The 18,963-nt window shown below is 38.2% G+C and overlaps 1 protein-coding gene across 1 annotated transcript; it reads right to left on the reverse strand.

Annotated features, from left to right (window-relative positions):
* Positions 1-220: 220 nt before the first annotated feature.
* On the reverse strand, positions 221-961 carry LOC141601513 (uncharacterized). Its single transcript, XM_074421800.1, has one exon. It carries the CDS (start codon positions 959-961, stop codon positions 221-223), a length of 741 nt encoding a protein of 246 aa, XP_074277901.1.
* Between the last annotated feature and the right edge of the window lie 18,002 nt (positions 962-18,963).

Here is an 18,963-nt window from a genome sequence, read left to right on the forward strand (position 1 = left end):
TTAAATCTTGGCAGATAAGTATGTTCCCCACTATGTCCCTCCCTTTAATGAAAGCACTCTGGGAAGGGCTTATAATATTAGGCAATATATCTCTCAATCTATTGTAGATTACTTTGGATAGGCACTTATAAACAGTGTTACAACAAGAAATTGGTCTAAATTACTTGACATTCTCAGGAATTGTAACCATAGGAATCAAAGTAATCACAGTGTTATTGCATTAATTCAAAATATTTCCCTTGGTAAAGGCATCTCTAACAGCAGAAGACACCTCATGACCAACAATCTGCCAGGCATCCTTGAAGAATTGACTCCCAAAACCATCAGGGCCTGGTGCTTTGTTACCAGGGATATCAAATATGGCCTTCTTAATTTCATTATCTGATAGGAGTGCTAACAAAGATGATTTATGTTCATCAGTTAGGCAAGGTCCCATCCTGACAATTGTCTGATTAATATGAGTCACAGGCTGAGACTCCCCCAGTAATGATTTATAAAACTCTTCAAAAGCAATCTTATTATCACCACCTGAAGAACACTTCTGTTGCCTCATGTCTTTCACTTTATACACCCTATTTTGGCTCCTGCGTCTGTTGATCATTGAATGGAAATAAGAAGAGTTCTCATCACCCTCAGCAATCCAAACTGCTTTAGGTTTTTGACTGAGAAACATGGTTCTGGCTTTTATCATCTCTACCAGTTCAGCAGCACAAACTTTCTCAGCATGACAGAGATCAGGGTTCAAAGGGTCCTGAACCAACTTCATTTGAATGTTTTTAAGAGCTAATTCAGTAACATTTGCTAAGTTCTCAATGTCACTAAATTGCTCCCAATTAAGGTTCCTCAATTCTTTTTTCAAAAGCTTCAATTTAGTGACCACTCTAAACATTGGTGTCCCCTGGACTACAGTACTCCAACACTTGATGACAACAGAATAAAAATCCTTAGAAAGTGCCCACATGTTGTAGTACTTAAAAGATTTAGGACGTTGCTGCTGCAAGCATTCCAAGGAGATGAGACAAGGACAATGGTCAAATAACCCCTCTAGGAGGAAATTTGCGACACTGTCAGGAAAAGTAGTGATCCAATCATCATTTCTCAGTACTCTGGCAATTCTACTATACACTTTGTCACCATTTTCATGTTTATTATTCCATGTAAAGAAGGCACCAGTTGCTTTAAGATCCACCAAGTGGCCATCCTGTGTAACCTGGTGATGTGACAAGAGTCGGTCGTCACACGTCCATCAAACACATTTATAATACTCAACAAACTACTAGTTAGCGGTAAGTCGAGGTCGATCCATGGGACGGTGTGCTTTGGGTTCTAAGTCTATCTATCTCAATTTATGCTAGTGTCCTAATTTGGTTGGGTTTGTAGTTGTGTCTATACTAATGCAAGCAATAAGGTAAAACAAGCAATAAAAGGAAGGATGTAAACAAATGATTAAATGTGCTAGGATATCATGGGGTCATGGGGGATTCATGGTGTTGATCATACAAACATGTTTACAAAGTTGCAAGCAATTAATGTTGTGGAGGAACCGAGTTGGGTTATATCTTACGGTCCTTAGGAAGAGTTGGGTCCCGGAGCCGAATCGATTAGATTGTACAACACCTACAAGTCGACTTACTTTCCTCCTAATCAACTTCTATGCATGGTCTAACAAGACTCGAGTTGGTTTATATATTACGAGTCAAGTTGAGTAGATAAGAGATGGTAAAAATGCAAGGATTCATAGGCTTAGCATTTCATCAAACATAACATGTGCATAAAGTTGACATCACAACAAGCAAGCAATTTAATCATGTGAACATATTAGATTAAGCATGAATCAATCCCATGTTGACTTTCCTTAATTACCCACTAATCCTAGCTAAGTAACTACTCACTCATCATCATGGGAAACATGTCATTAATGGTGTCAATCATCACAACAAGTATAAACATGATAATAGAATGAAGAAATGAACAATAAAGATCAAAGAGTAAAGGAGTTATACCAACTTAAGATGATCCAAACAATAATGCAAAGAATAATAGAAGAAACTTGATGATTGATGGAAGGTTGTCAATCTCCCAATAATAACCCAATAATCTTCAATTACCCAATAATAAACTTGAATAATAAACTTGAACAATAATTAAAGAGAGATTAATGTGTAATTTGTGGAAAGATTAAAGAGTAATCTATTCTAATCTACTCCTAATCTAATCTAAAGAAGGATTTTCTACTCTAAAAACTTGTGTATCTCTAATAATACTTCATGATTTGATTATTACAAATGGGGTATTTATAGTGGAAATTAGGTGGATGCATTAGGGTTAACTAAGGGCTAAACTAGTAATTACACTTTTGATATTTGAGCAGGGAGAAGCCGGTATTTCTTGAAGGAAGGGCTTCTTTCTTTGTAGCTTGGAGAAGACGGAATTGTGCTGTGGGGGAATCCGTGCGTATTGTGGTCGGGACGGGTGGATTCAGGGAGAAGAAGACGGGCGGATTGGAGACAATCCGGTCGGATTCTGGCGGGGCAATCCGAGCGGATTCAATGCAAGACGCTCGGATTGCGTAGTGTGGAGACGGGCGGATTGGAGACAATCCGCTCGGATTGTTCTACAGCAGTGATTCTCCTTCTCTTCTTCCCTTTTGCTCATTCCCATTTTATTCTTACGGGATTGGTCTTTAGTCTTTGCTTCCTCTTCATACTAGTCCATTTAGTGTCGTCAAGTAGCTTCCAAATATGCACGAAAGACGGGAATTTCCGCCTTATTATCTCCTTTTCTACAAAACATATGAAATGCGATAGAAAAGCAAATAGGAAGGTTTTGACTGATAAAATGGCCATAGAATGTTATAATAGTATGCAAAATAGGCTCAATTAGGGGACTAAATGTGCGCAAATAATGTTCACATCAAATATCCCCAAACCGAACCTTTACTAGTCCCGAGTAAAGAGGTGACTAAAACTAGACCTTTATTTAAACTATCCTACTAATATAGCCGATATGAGACAATTAGCGGGTCTCACTCCGCCCCTTCAACTCACAACAAGACAACCATGAGGTAGGATGCCTTCTTGCAAGGCAAGGTGGGTCTTGCCAAAATGGCGACACATCCAAACATTAAGCACACAAAATCAAGTAATGGATGCATCTACAAAAGGAATAGCCACTTTCCTCATCTAAGTGGCGGAAATTATCTACAAGGGAAGCAATTCAAGGGTACACATTCCTTCATGGATGCAATTTCTTCAAACTACTAAGCCTAGAAGGATACCAATAAATCACCTCCAAGTTGTGTCAAGCTAGGGTACCTTTGTCCTCAATCGTTAAATGCTTTTGTCAAGAGTAGGCTCCCTATGTTGTTAGAAACACTGGAGGATCGCGGAATTCCCCTTCTTGCCTAGACAAGAAGAAGGGTCGTCCCCTCTCTACCATGCACAAAAATGGATAAGATGGAAAAGGGATCGATAGTATTTGAGTTTCATTTTTGGGAGTTTGCTTTCATTTGGTGTTTTCCCCCAATTTCTTGTGGCATTTCAATTTTTCTTTGCATTTCTTTTTGAACGTTTTCAAAGTCACCCCATATGTAGGGAGGGTGCCTTATTTTTGAAGCTTTAGGAGTCTATTTTTGCTCCTCTTTTCTTTTGATGCATTTTGCAAACTTTCTTTCACTTTTCATTTCATTGAACTCAAATTGATTTCTTTTTGTGCCCATTCCCTTTGATGATAAAATGTGTGGTAGAACATGGATGAATGATGGATGGATGCATAGTTTCAAGGGTCACCTTGGAATAAACGGTAGCCAAGGAGTTATCACACCACATGGTACTCTTGACTAGGCCTTAATCCATGGGTCAAGGGATACTAGCATGACACATCCTAGGGTGTTTTACAAGTATTCTAACAAGCAAAGTCTTAAGAATAAAAAGCATCTACTAGGGCCTATATACACTTGTCAAGCTTCCGAAGTAGACGGTTTCGCAAAATTTTTCTAACATGCAATGTAACAACCCGGATTTTTAATGACTTAATTAAGAGATAAAAGCGGAAATAAACTAAGTCGTTTCTATAAAAATGAATCCAGATCGTCATGGATCACTTACACATAACTAAATAATTTAGTCGAGAGATTTAATTACAAAATTTAAACCATCATTTAAAGCTCCTCTCATAACCCAGAATGCCCTTTAAGGGTGTCTCCATCTAACTCGTGCTTGGTACCTGAAAAACATTTAAACAAAAGTCGCTGAGCGACAGTAACCTAACCATTCTCCTATCATCACCTTAATCATCCAAAAGCAGGCATGCGAATGGAAATGGAATGCATAAATAAGAATCACGTAAAGCATATATCACATAAGTTCTCTTATCACTACATTCTGGATATTCAAAAGATACAACAGTATTATTCAAAGATATTAAGAAACCATTTTAGTAATACTACATCACTTAACAAAGTTAAGCACATGTGAGCACAACAAGTCCCAATCATCAAACATGTGACATTATTACCTTGATCTTCCTTTATCACGCAGTAACATTATTCACCATATAACAATTTCATCGATAAGTCTAACATGTATCATGTGAGTAAAAACTGTAGTCATTTCTTTTAAAAACTTTTGTTTTCTTAACAAATAAGCACGGGACGTGACTACTAATGTCACACGCATACTCACGGCTTGCATCTCACCTTAAGTACGAATGTGAACATCAATCCCGCCAATCTTACCGATTCTAGGAGGTTTACATCTCACCCCTAGTGCTCAGTAGGACCGGACAACTAAGTTGACTTGGTTTAACAACCAGAACCGTGGGGAAGAACAGACTGCTAATGGATGGTCTCAGAGGTCCCATTTAAGTGACATGTCCCATACACTTCGAGGCACCTAGACAATCGCAACCGTCAAGGTCTGCACACGATCGCAACCGTGAAATAATAATTGCCAAGATATCTGAAAGGTAGTAAAGCTGATCAAACTCTTGTCAATATATATACGCATATACCCACTCCACAACTTCTTGGAAACACGACTCCTCGGTGGCGGTGGTCGACTACTATCCTAACGACAATCCCTCCACACGCAGACTTCGGGATGTCTTTGTCCATACTTGTATAGCATAAGCTCTCTAAGCATTCTTCCGTCACGTCGATCCCTAAACCTTACCAAGGTAGCGCCCAACATGTAACACGAAAGTCTCACAAGTGTCTCATAGAGACGATGATACGTCGATATGCGGACCATCCCGACATACCGACAAAACAACGGCACTTGGCTCAGAGGTCCCATTCAAGGGGCATACCCAAGTAAACCGGGGAAAGATTCCATGGCTCAGAGGTCCCATTTAAGAGGCATAGCCAGGTTACTGTTTACTGATATTCTGGTCTCAACGGTCCCATTTAAGGGACATGTCCCAGAGTGCTAGAAACTTTTGAATAAGAAGCGTAAACATACATAAATTCATCTTGCTTTATCTTTTCTGAAATCTTTAGGATTTGGCAAATCTTATTTGGAATTTATTATTTCTAAATTCTTTATTTGAGGAAGGTGTTTAGATTTTTACTATAGTAAGCTTAAGTTTAAGCTTTGTTTTTAAAGAGCTTATTCAATCTTCTTTTTAATAGAATATGGTTATTTAATAAACATTTTATGTAAATCATTTGGAAGCACTACTAAATCATTTCAAATATTTTTAGAAACTAGAAGTTTAATACCTTTATAAAAGATATGAACTAAGTCACTTATTTATTAAGTAACTTTCCTTGTAATTTGGAGAAACGTTTAAATCATGTAAACCATTTTAGATTTGAAAACATTATCGAATACTTTTGACTTTCAAACCTTTAAAAGAATTTGTTGTTTAAGCTTTAAAATATAAATAAAATTTAAACTTATCCAATCTAGCCTTAGCTATATTTAAAGAGGAAACGTATAATTCTTTTAGGCTAGTAGTTAAGAGCTAATATGTTTTTACTCATATAAAAGTTAACATCTCAATAGACTGCGTACTTACTAAATAAAGTGAGTGCAAAAATCATAAAGTAATCATATAGGAACATGCATCACACGACAGTAAATAAATATAGCCAATTAAGATATTACTCAATTATATTTCCTAATCATGTTTCTAGGTGAGAAAATAGGACAACGATAAATCACTTGTTATCATGAAATTTTAACATACAAATCCAACTAACTGAGTAATTAACTAGCGCATATGTATATTTCATGCCATTGTTAATAATTTAGCGGTCTAGTATTTCTACTCAATATTTAATTGTCAACAAGTTACATAACTCATATTTAAACATATTCATTCACATTAGCATATCGAGTTTTGTAAAATTTAGGAGGGATAGAAGAAGGTCGGGTTACCGAGGTTAGAGAAATAAGTGAATGTGCTTATTAATCCGATTTAATAAGAAATTAATCGTTATTAATAAAGTCACAAGTCCGTCTTGAAACCGTCATAAAAGCAGGAGAAGTCCAAGTCCGAAACCCGTCAAACAAACCTTGAATAACGAAAGTTTAAGTTAGTAAATCGGGTCAGGCCCGAATCTTTGTTAATTGCGTAACATAAACGGAGCTCAACGTTTCCCCCAAATTGATTTGGGTTTTACGCAGACCAAACTCACCCCTCTCCATCAACCCGTGAGGAGCAGCGACGGGAGCAGCAGGCAAGGCGGCACTGGTGGTTCCTGCGGCGGCTCTGCAGCGGCGGTCGAAGAGCAGAACAAGGAGAAGAGCAGATCAGAAGGGTCGAGACAAAAGAATGAAAAGGAGGAAGAGGTCGAGGAAGGCCGACTTACAGTGGTGGTGCTCTGACGGTGATACTGGCGGCGATAAAGGTGGCTATAACGGTCGGTGAAGAAGGTCAGCAACGATGGTAACAAAAGTTGTCCTCATGGCGGCTGATAAAGATGTGTGAGATGACAAAACGGGACGAGTAGAAGGACGGAATACTCTATAGAAGAATGAAAGGCCATAAGGAGCAGCGGTGGTGTCGTTAAAAGAGGTAGTGCTCCGACAACGACAAGGATGACGATGTGGGCGATATTGATGGTGTTAGAGACGGAAGTGACTGGTGGTGATAGGATATCATTTTTGTTTCCGAAACAGAGGAAAACCGAGGAGCAAAACGAAGGTAAAGGCTGCGGTTTGAAGGTTGAATGGTGGCGTAAGCGGTGGTCTGGGCTCTGTACTCCAGTGGTGAAGGTGAGTTGGTGTCGGGTCGATTTGAGTCTTGGTATGGATGTGTGTTGTGGTGCTGTACTGCTTGTGTCAGGTGTGAACACTGCTTGGTAACGGACTCGTTGTCGACTCGGATTCGGGTAGCTATAGGATGCGGAACATGGCTGTTTTATTGAGTCTAGAGCGGTATATGAAAAAGGTGTCGGGTTGAGGAGATGGTATAAGAGGAGTGTTATAGTCAAAAATATAAGCAGGATGTGTATAGTGTAGTTATAGAAGTTATCGAAAGGTAGAAACAAAACTATATGAAGAGGAAAAGATACATGTGAATGTATAGCAATACATGTGAACTAAGGCAGCTGAACAAAGGAGGTGTATAGTGGAAATGACAAAACTACATGCAGGGAAAAAAACAAGAGAAGCAAGGTTGACATAGCCAAATGTTTGATACACTACAATTGAGTGTGATAAATGTTTGGGGTGATGTGAAGAAACATTATTGAATAGGGCAACGATTGTCATCGTATTTTTATTTAAGACAAGCTTTTGATTACAATTAAAATGAACAAAAATCATTTATAAAAATGAGTGTTAATAAATTTAAATTGAGAACGAAATAAGATAAACGTAACTTAATATAATTGGGAAATTATAAAAGTAGTTTTAATAGTAATTAAATCGAATTAATTTGTAGCAATTTAACGCGGGATGTCACATTATGTAAATCCTTTAGATCAAAAGTAAAATTTAACGAGATTGTTTGTATGATGAATAATTTAAATTAAAATGGAAATGTGACGAAAACAATTTAAAATATGCGTGGAAAAATATAAAAGCAGATCTATATATAATTAAGTCAAATTAATCAATAGTGATTTAATACGGGGTGTTACAGTAGTACCCCCTTAAAGAAGTTTCGTCCTCGAAACTTGAAAAAGAAAGTCGAACTTTAAAACAATCAACATTTTAAACGAGATTCAAGTATGGCACCCATTTTGAACAATCTAAATTTACTACACTGTGAGAGTGGAGTAATGAAATAAAATTTGAAATATTTTTATTTGATCATGAAAAACTTCATTTTTGAATTTGATATTCCAAATAGTAAGAAGGTACTTGAAATTGTTTGAAAAAAAACTATAAAGGGTTTGAAAAGATTGTCAAACAACACCTGAACAAAATTATTAAATTCCAATGAGAAGAAAATGAAGGTTAACGACTTTCAAAATTTTTGAAGATTCGATGACAAAGAGACCTATCAGGAGGAAAGGTAGGCAACATGCACTGCACGGAAAACGTTCGATCAAAAGAAGAGGAGATGCCCGAAGGATTGGTGTAAACAAAAGCGGATATGAGAAAGTGGCCGAAATTTTCGAGCACTTAAGCGGCATAAAAGAAAACAATAGATATATACATATATATATATATATACACATGTCAGAGATAAGAAGAGGGGAGAGGGTAAAGAGGAGTTAAGGGAAGTATCGACGATTTCATAAATAGGACAAGTTACGGTTCTATCATCGTTCATTCTTCTCTCCTTACTATTCCCAACGGATCCCTACATCACTCTACTCCTTCTTTTTCCAACGGCACTGCTACAGTAACCCTTTATCTACAAAACACTCAAATTCAAACATCTTACTCACTTAATTCCTTCTTTCCATAAACATCTTTCAAGTCCCAAAATTTTCAAGTCCATAATCATTGATCATGGCTACTCCATACGACGAGCTCCATGAGTCAGTTAAGAAGTCTCTCGATGAAGTGAAGACTCTGCTTAGTTGGTTAATGGTCCTCTTTGTTGTAATGGTTGCTTTCTTTGTAATGCTTGTGGTAAACCTATGTTAAGAAATTGGGTAACAACCCTGATCCAATAAAACGATGCTTTTAATACAGTGAAATCCTTTCCGCTTCCAACTCACAAAATTCCTTATACTCGAATTTCATTACATTCAAATGACGGATTATTCCTTAAAATTGTAAAGCAGAAACTTCGAATTCCCATTAAACAAACTGATTATAACATAATCCTTTAGCAACGAAGCTAAGTGGAAAGGGGTCATTTCCTCAATCCAATTAATCATCACTTTAACCTGTCCTTTATTATGGGATTTATACCAATACCCGAAGTGGTTACTACGGAAGCCATTATATCCCAAAAATTTTGTACACTAAAATCAAATAATTGTGTACACTCATACTTCTTTTAAGAAAACTTCTCTAACATGTTAGTCCCACAATAAAAGTTGTCCTGACATTTTTGGACATATTCCTGTTCAGTTGTCGCCAAGTTGAAACTTGAATTTCGACCACAAAATTTTCCACAAGTTCAAACAAACTCTTGTTCAGATGTTTGTTTTTCTAAGCCATTAGCTCCATTATAAATAGGTGGTAATCGTGTCATATATCACACCACCCTCTCTTTTTATAATTCTCCCTCAAACCCATCATCGTTACACAAAATGTCTTTTACCACTGATGTCAATATAGTTAGGCACTATGAGGGTAAGATTGGGGCATAGTTCAACAAATTCCTCCCTTTTTCATCCGACTGAAGGTAGTTCTTACAGAAGAAACTATTTGGAACCTACTAAACCAAACTCCAGCATTAAGTCTCTTGGGAAACATTATATGGGAGGGTCCCGATCCACATCTCTCTCCAATAACTCCGGCCGATGAGGTTACTAGGGGTAAGTCTGACTTTATCATGCTCCGTGCATAAAATCACTTATTCCACAAATTATAATGAACTCAACCTTCTTGTCCTGTTACAGAAATTATTCGGAAGAAAAGTGAAGAGTTAAAACAGCTAGAAGATGAGGTTGTGGAGATATGCAAGCGACTTCAAAAGATTATGGTGTGGAAAACAGTGGTTGATTTGTGCACTGGATGGGGAAGGATCTTTGTCGGTCCATATGAGGATACTAAGCTCCTCGATATATACACCGACCGAAAGATGGAGGAGGCTGAGGAAGAAGCGATGCAAGCTGCCTCGTCATCTTCAGAAGACAGTTGTAACATTGGGGCCACATTCTATTAGGGTTAACATCTTAATAAATAAGGCAACATGCTAAAATATAACGCCTGTATTCCTCCCAATGTTATGAATAAACAAGTCCATTACTGCAAAATTACCATGATATCCCAAATCAAAACTTCTAATTCTCGCATATCCACTAGCATTGAAACTTGTGTCCTATAAATCCTTTACACACTCAGTTGAGACCTAAATCGTCATACATATATCTCTAATAGGTCATATACGTCCACAATAATAGTGAGTCACTACCTCCTACAACCTCAATTAAACCATCGTGGTAGGTATATCCTCAAAGTAGTTACTCCTTAAATATAACACAACTTTAAACGGTTACTCTTAAATAATTATACTTTACTGTAAGGAGTCTTGTCAGCTGAATTCTGACTTTCATACTACCAAGGTTGATTTCTTACTGACTCAACCGACTAATAATCCACCATCATGACAATCGTGACGCTATTCGTTCCACTGGTCACTCAACCGTATGGTTCACCTCACTAACTTCTGAACAAGCTACCACACACAAGCCAGTAGTAATATATCTTCACACTGTGTCATTCTGACTCCCTAAGAACATCGATTATCGCTAAGGTTAAAAGAAGCATTGATTTGCTCATATAAAGGTCTCAGATCACTCCATGATTTGGTACACACTCTATTTTCTCTCCCTACTATAGACGTTTAACCCTAAGAAAATATGCCCCGTAGAACTGCCATTGAAAAGGTTAGGTCTTATGAAAAGAAGATTGATGATATAGTGAGTGAACTTCCGGAGTTCTTTTCTCGCTTAATAGTGGTTCTCGTTGATGTCATACTCGGCAGACTGTTGAGCTTGGGTCCTGCATTAACCCTCATCGAAAGCATCTTAAGGGGTGGTATTGATCTTCGCTTGACTCCGGTGGTCTTAGCTAACGACATCACGAGAGGTAAGCTATTATATAATATACTTAGCAGCATATTACGCTATGGTGTGACCTGATGCTCATCCCTTTTTTTTTTGTACTTGTCTCAGCAACCGTTCGTATGAAGCGTGAAGAGCTGAAGAAACTGGAGGGCGAAGTAGTGGAGTTCTTCAAGCGTCTGGAGAGGGTGCTTAGATGGACTGCTTTGGTCGATTTGTGTCAAGGCAACGGGAGAATCTTCGTGGGTCCTTATGAAGAAACCATACTCTTGGATGTGTATATGGATCACTTTTTAGAAGAGGCCTATGCGAGCACGGCATCATCGTCTTCTCTTGAGGATTAGTAACAAAGTAGTACTATGGCTAGCTCTTGTAGGAGAGTTAGTCTTCTTGATGTTCTGTACGAGCTTACTAGTATTATCATTATTAAGTTAGTTGTTAAAAGCTTGCTTGCTTTTGAAAGCATGTTTTAAAACACATGTGAAAACAGGTAAGTTGGATGGTTAGCAAAACCTATTATTATGATTAGCAACAATAATCGCACATAACAAACAACATGCAAATACAAAATCAAGGGTGACGCAATTAGCATATCACAATTACCTTGCAATGAAATCAAATATGACTTGCTAGGTCTAGGGTCGGTCACTAGACATATTTACCCATGCTAATCATTCTACCCCAATAAATTATTTAGACGAATCCTAAGTGTTTCTAAGTGAATCTCTCATTTTAGTCATCTAAATAATTCTACTCATTTTAATAAGTCTCACCCAGGCGCGCTCCTCGTTAGGTAAACGAAGCTTAATCCTCATTTACGGTCACAAGGTCGCTCTGATACCAACTGTAACAACCCGGATTTTTAATGACTTAATTATGAGATAAAAGCGGAAATAAACTAAGTCGTTTCTATAAAAATGAATCCAGATCGTCATGGATCACTTACACATGACTAAATAATTTAGTCGAGAGATTTAATTACAAAATTTAAACCATCATTTAAAGCTCCTCTCATAACCCAGAATGCCCTTTAAGGGTGTCTCCATCTAACTCGTGCTTGGTACCTGAAAAACATTTAAACAAAAGTCGCTGAGCGACAGTAACCTAACCATTCTCCTATCATCACCTTAATCATCCAAAAGCAGGCATGCGAATGGAAATGGAATGCATAAATAAGAATCACGTAAAGCATATATCACATAAGTTCTCTTATCACTACATTCTGGATATTCAAAAGATAAAACAGTATTACTCAAAGATATTAAGAAACCATTTTAGTAATACTACATCACTTAACAAAGTTAAGCACATGTGAGCACAACAAGTCCCAATCATCAAACATGTGACATTATTACCTTGATCTTCCTTTATCACGCAGTAACATTATTCACCATATAACAATTTCATCGATAAGTCTAACATGTATCATGTGAGTAAAAACTGTAGTCATTTCTTTTAAAAACTTTTGTTTTCTTAACAAATAAGCACGGGACGTGACTACTAATGTCACACGCATACTCACGGCTTGCATCTCACCTTAAGTACGAATGTGAACATCAATCCCGCCAATCTTACCGATTCTAGGAGGTTTACATCTCACCCCTAGTGCTCAGTAGGACCGGACAACTAAGTTGACTTGGTTTAACAACCAGAACCGTGGGGAAGAACAGACTGCTAATGGATGGTCTCAGAGGTCCCATTTAAGTGACATGTCCCATACACTTTGAGGCACCAAGACAATCGCAACCGTCAAGGTCTGCACACGATCGCAACCGTGAAATAATAATTGCCAAGATATCTGAAAGGTAGTAAAGCTGATCAAGCTCCTGTCAATATATATGCGCATATACCCACTCCACAACTTCTTGGAACACGCAGCTCCTCCTCGGTGGCGGTGGTCGACTACTATCCTAACGACAATCCCTCCACACGCAGCTTCGGGATGTGCTGTCCATACTTGTATAGCATAAGCTCTCTAAGCATTCTTCCGTCACGTCGATCCCTAAACCTTACCAAGGTAGCGCCCAACATGTAACACGAAAGACTCAAAAGTGTCTCATAGAGACGATGATACGTCGATATGCGGACCATCCCGACATACCGACAAAACAACGGCACTTGGCTCAGAGGTCCCATTCAAGGGGCATACCCAAGTAAACCGGGGAAAGATTCCATGGCTCGAGGTCCCATTTAAGAGGCATAGCCAGGTGTTTGTTCATCGATATTCTGGTCTCAACGGTCCCATTTAAGGGACATGTCCCAGAGTGCTAGAAACTTTTGAATAAGAAGCGTAAACATACATAAATTCATCTTGCTTTATCTTTTCTGAAATCTTTAGGATTTGGCAAATCTTATTTGGAATTTATTATTTCTAAATTCTTTATTTGAGGAAGGTGTTTAGATTTTTACTATAGTAAGCTTAAGTTTAAGCTTTGTTTTTAAAGACCTTATTCAATCTTCTTTTTAATAGAATATGGTTATTTAATAAACATTTTATGTAAATCATTTGGAAGCACTACTAAATCATTTCAAATATTTTTAGAAACTAGAAGTTTAATACCTTTATAAAAGATATGAACTAAGTCACTTATTTATTAAGTAACTTTCCTTGTAATTTGGAGAAACGTTTAAATCCTGTAAACCATTTTAGATTTGAAAACATTATCGAATACTTTTGACTTTCAAACCTTTAAAAGAATTTGTTGTTTAAGCTTTAAAATATAAATAAAATTTAAACTTATCCAATCTAGCCTTAGCTATATTTAAAGAGGAAACGTATAATTCTTTTAGGCTAGTAGTTAAGAGCTAATATGTTTTTACTCATATAAAAGTTAACATCTCAATAGACTGCGTACTTACTAAATAAAGTGAGTGCAAAAATCATAAAGTAATCATATAGGAACATGCATCACACGACAGTAAATAAATATAGCCAATTAAGATATTACTCAATTATATTTCCTAATCATGTTTCTAGGTGAGAAAATAGGACAACGATAAATAACTTGTTATCATGAAATTTTAACATACAAATCCAACTAACTGAGTAATTAACTAGCGCATATGTATATTTCATGCCATTGTTAATAATTTAGCGGTCTAGTATTTCTACTCAATATTTAATTGTCAACAAGTTACATAACTCATATTTAAACATATTCATTCACATTAGCATATCGAGTTTTGTAAAATTTAGGAGGGATAGAAGAAGGTCGGGTTACCGAGGTTAGAGAAATAAGTGAATGTGCTTATTAATCCGATTTAATAAGAAATTAATCGTTATTAATAAAGTCACAAGTCCGTCTTGAAACCGTTATAAAAGCAGGAGAAGTCCAAGTCCGAAACCCGTCAAACAAACCTTGAATAACGAAAGTTTAAGTTAGTAAATCGGGTCAGGCCCGAATCTTTGTTAATTGCGTAACATAAACGGAGCTCAACGTTTCCCCCAAATTGATTTGGGTTTTACGCAGACCAAACTTACCCCTCTCCATCAACCCGTGAGGAGCAGCGACGGGAGCAGCAGGCAAGGCGGCACTGGTGGTTCCTGCGGCGGCTCTGCAGCGGCGGTCGAAGAGCAGAACAAGGAGAAGAGCAGATCAGAAGGGTCGAGACAAAAGAATGAAAAGGAGGAAGAGGTCGAGGAAGGCGGACTTACAGTGGTGGTGCTCTGACGGTGATACTGGCGGCGATAAAGGTGGCTATAACGGTCGGTGAAGAAGGTCAGCAACGATGGTAACAAAAGTTGTCCTCATGGCGGCTGATAAAGATGTGTGAGATGACAAAACGGGACGAGTAGAAGGACGGAATACTCTATAGAAGAATGAAAGGCCATAAGGAGCAGCGGTGGTGTCGTTAAAAGAGGTAGTGCTCCGACAACGACAAGGATGACGATGTGGGCGATATTGATGGTGTTAGAGACGGAAGTGACTGGTGGTGATAGGATATCATTTTTGTTTCCAAAACAGAGGAAAACCGAGGAGCAAAACGAAGGTAAAGGCTGCGGTTTGAAGGTTGAATGGTGGCGTAAGCGGTGGTCTGGGCTCTGTACTCCAGTGGTGAAGGTGAGTTGGTGTCGGGTCGATTTGAGTCTTGGTATGGATGTGTGTTGTGGTGCTGTACTGCTTGTGTCAGGTGTGAACACTACTTGGTAACGGACTCGTTGTCGACTCGGATTCGGGTAGCTATAGGATGCGGAACATGGCTGTTTTATTGAGTCTAGAGCGGTATATGAAAAAGGTGTCGGGTTGAGGAGATGGTATAAGAGGAGTGTTATAGTCAAAAATATAAGCAGGATGTGTATAGTGTAGTTATAGAAGTTATCGAAAGGTAGAAACAAAACTATATGCAGAGGAAAAGATACATGTGAATGTATAGCAATACATGTGAACTAAGGCAGCTGAACAAAGGAGGTGTATAGTGGAAATGACAAAACTACATGCAGGGAAAAAAACAAGAGAAGCAAGGTTGACATAGCCAAATGTTTGATACACTACAATTGAGTGTGATAAATGTTTGGGGTGATGTGAAGAAACATTATTGAATAGGGCAACGATTGTCATCGTATTTTTATTTAAGACAAGCTTTTGATTACAATTAAAATGAACAAAAATCATTTATAAAAATGAGTGTTAATAAATTTAAATTGAGAACGAAATAAGATAAACGTAACTTAATATAATTGGGAAATTATAAAAGTAGTTTTAATAGTAATTAAATCGAATTAATTTGTAGCAATTTAACGCGGGATGTCACATTATGTAAATCCTTTAGATCAAAAGTAAAATTTAACGAGATTGTTTGTATGATGAATAATTTAAATTAAAATGGAAATGTGACGAAAACAATTTAAAATATGCGTGGAAAAATATAAAAGCAGATCTATATATAATTAACTCAAATTAATCAATAGTGATTTAATACGGGGTGTTACATGCAACTACATGCCATGATGCAACTAACATATATACATCCTAATGCAAATGATTCTACCAACTAATATGACATATAATCTAAATGCAAGTCCTAAGTTCACATTGTTTTTACCGCATCAATCAAAATAAAGCCACATAGTCATTAACATAAAGAGGAAAAAGGAGATTGGAAAGATCATACCATGCGGTCTTCAATATCCTCATGTCTCGGATGTGGCGTAGTCAATCAATGTGAAAAAGGATGAACAAACACAATATATACAAAACAATATATACAAGTCTACACTACAAAGGAAATGAACTTGTTTTTGGATTTTTCAATTTTTCAAATTTTTATGGTTTTTGTTTTTATGAAATTAAAAGACATATTTTTGTGATTTTTCGAAATTTTTCAATTTTTATGCATTTTTGGAATATAAATTCCCATCCCCCACTTTATTTTGGACATTGTCCTCAATGTACATGTAGGAGTAGGAATGAAAAAGAAATACATGTTTTTGGGTTTTTGGTTTTTTTGAAATAAAGTACAAATGCCATGATATGATATGAATGAATGCATGCTCTAACTAAATGCAATTCTATATGACATATATAACAAATGAATGCAATCTAAACTATACTATATGATGCATGATAAATGCTTAAGTCACTTATGATCAAACCTCCCCAAACCGATTTAAGCACTATTTCTAGTGTAGAAAAGAATAGGATTGGTCATTAGTGACTATGCATGAATTCTAGTCTATATGCAACTATCTACATGAATTAAATTACAATGCAACTATACTAATGATCTAACTAATGTAAATGCAATATGAAATATATAATACAAATGCATGTAAAAACTACACTAAATGCAATGTATATACAAAAGAGAGAGGGAGAGATGGGTATCATACAAATGGAAGTGGTGAATTAGGCCTCTTTCACTCGTCATCCTCATTTTGATCATAGCCGTAACCATGAGAACTTCCGGCTTGATCATATCCGGGTGCTTGGCCCCAATATCCTCCTTGGTCAAATCCTCCTCCTTGACCCGAGTACCCTCCACCTTGGCTAGATTGCCCTCCGTCTCCTCGACCCCAAGCTTGGTCCCCATAATTTGGGAACAAGAGCTCCGGTTGTGCCCAAGAGGGCAAAGGGCCATTAGGGTCAACATACCCTTGTTGAGCCATGTTATAGTATTGGGGGTAGAGGGCCAAGTAGTTGTCTTCCCTTCCTTTATGCACCCCAAGGTCCACTCTATTCATGAGTGACATCAAATCATTAATACCCGGGGTGTTGGGGATTTCTGGTTGGAATTGGGTATATGGAGTGGGGTAAGGCGGGATAGGGACGTAGGAAGGTGGGCGAATAGGTGCACCCGGCCCTCCACGAGGTGGTTGACGGTGTGGCTCTTCCCTTTGAGAGGGATTATTAAGAATTTGGATTTCAAGGAGGTAGCTTGGTGGAGGAGAGTATGGACTCAATCTTGGGTCAATGCCCGGTATCTTCCATCCCTCAAGGACCATTGAAGTACATCCCTTGGTGTGCCACTCCACACTCCCATCTCGAGTGTAGTTGCACCATCGGTGACTGTGGAAGATGGTATGCTCATCAATCAAGGTCCTCCCTTCAAGAGGAATATAGGTTCCTCGGGCATTGAACCCGGGACAAAGGTGATTGGCCAAAATTGTAATTAGACCTCCCATCACAAAGGTTTTGAGTTGGGTGGTCCCTTGAGCAAAATCATTGAACCTAGTAAGTATCTCAAGTGGCGTGTTGAAGTTATAACGCCTCACCGCTCGAACATTCAAATAAGACTCAAGAAAAGTTAAGTCGATGAGAGTACACCGATCTTGCTCGTACCTCCCATTGATGCAACCGGCTACAAAGCGTTCGGTGAATCGAATCACCGGATGTTGGATAGCAAATGTATAGCAACGCTTTATATGGGTAAAGTCCCTCCCGGAGATAGCTTTCCAAAGAAAGTCCACATTAAAATTATCGGGCTTTTCGGTATAGTCGGTGGGTACTTCAAGACCGAAAACATAGGCAAATTCCTCAAGAGAAAGAACATGGTCTAGGTTGCATAACCTAAACTCGATGCCTACATTGTTGTGGGTATCCGCCACAATGCGAAGGCTACTCAAGAATTCAAGTGTGAGACTAAGGTAAGTCTCTTCATGGGCATGGAAAAAGCTCCCAATGCCAAGGCCATTAAAGAACATCTCGGTAGGGTACCTTATCTTAAGGATTTCCAACACCCTAGTATCAACAAATTGAGTAGGTTCGTACTTCTTACCTAGGAGCTCGACGAATTTTTCGCGGTGTTCGTCGGATAGGAAGATCACTTCTTGGAAGTTGTTGAGTTGTTCAATCCCTCCCCTCATTAAGGGTCGGGTGTTCCTTGGTAGTATTACCTCTCGTGGTGTTGAAGAGCTTCATCCCTTGCGCTTCTTCCCGAATGATTCAATCAATTTCTTGGCCTTTCCTTTGGTGCTCATGTTGGTAATGGGGGTGTTTTTGAGGATTGGAGGGTGATTTTGAGGGTTGAGATGAGTGTTTTAGGGTTTGGTAAGGTGAGGAAATGAGGGAGAAGGGGGGTGATTATATAGAAGAAGTAGGGAATCCGAACGGATAAGATTGGATCGAACCCGTTTTATCCGTATAAACAGTACAATCCGAGCGGATTTAAGACGGGACGGGCGGATTGTCGGGAAAGAAGACGGGCGTCTTTGGTAGAATCCGCACGGATTCTAGGAGAAGAATTTCTTTGGCGGGAAGCGGGGAAAAGATGGGCGGATTTTCTTGGGACGCACGGCTTGATGCGGACGGGCGGATTTTCAATAATCCGCACGGATTTTGACACGATTCAAAATCTTGCTTCGGATGACACACGGGACGGGCGTC

Source organism: Silene latifolia, chromosome 9 (genome assembly GCF_048544455.1).
Source record: "Silene latifolia isolate original U9 population chromosome 9, ASM4854445v1, whole genome shotgun sequence".
In the NCBI taxonomy this organism is placed as follows: domain Eukaryota; kingdom Viridiplantae; phylum Streptophyta; class Magnoliopsida; order Caryophyllales; family Caryophyllaceae; genus Silene; species Silene latifolia.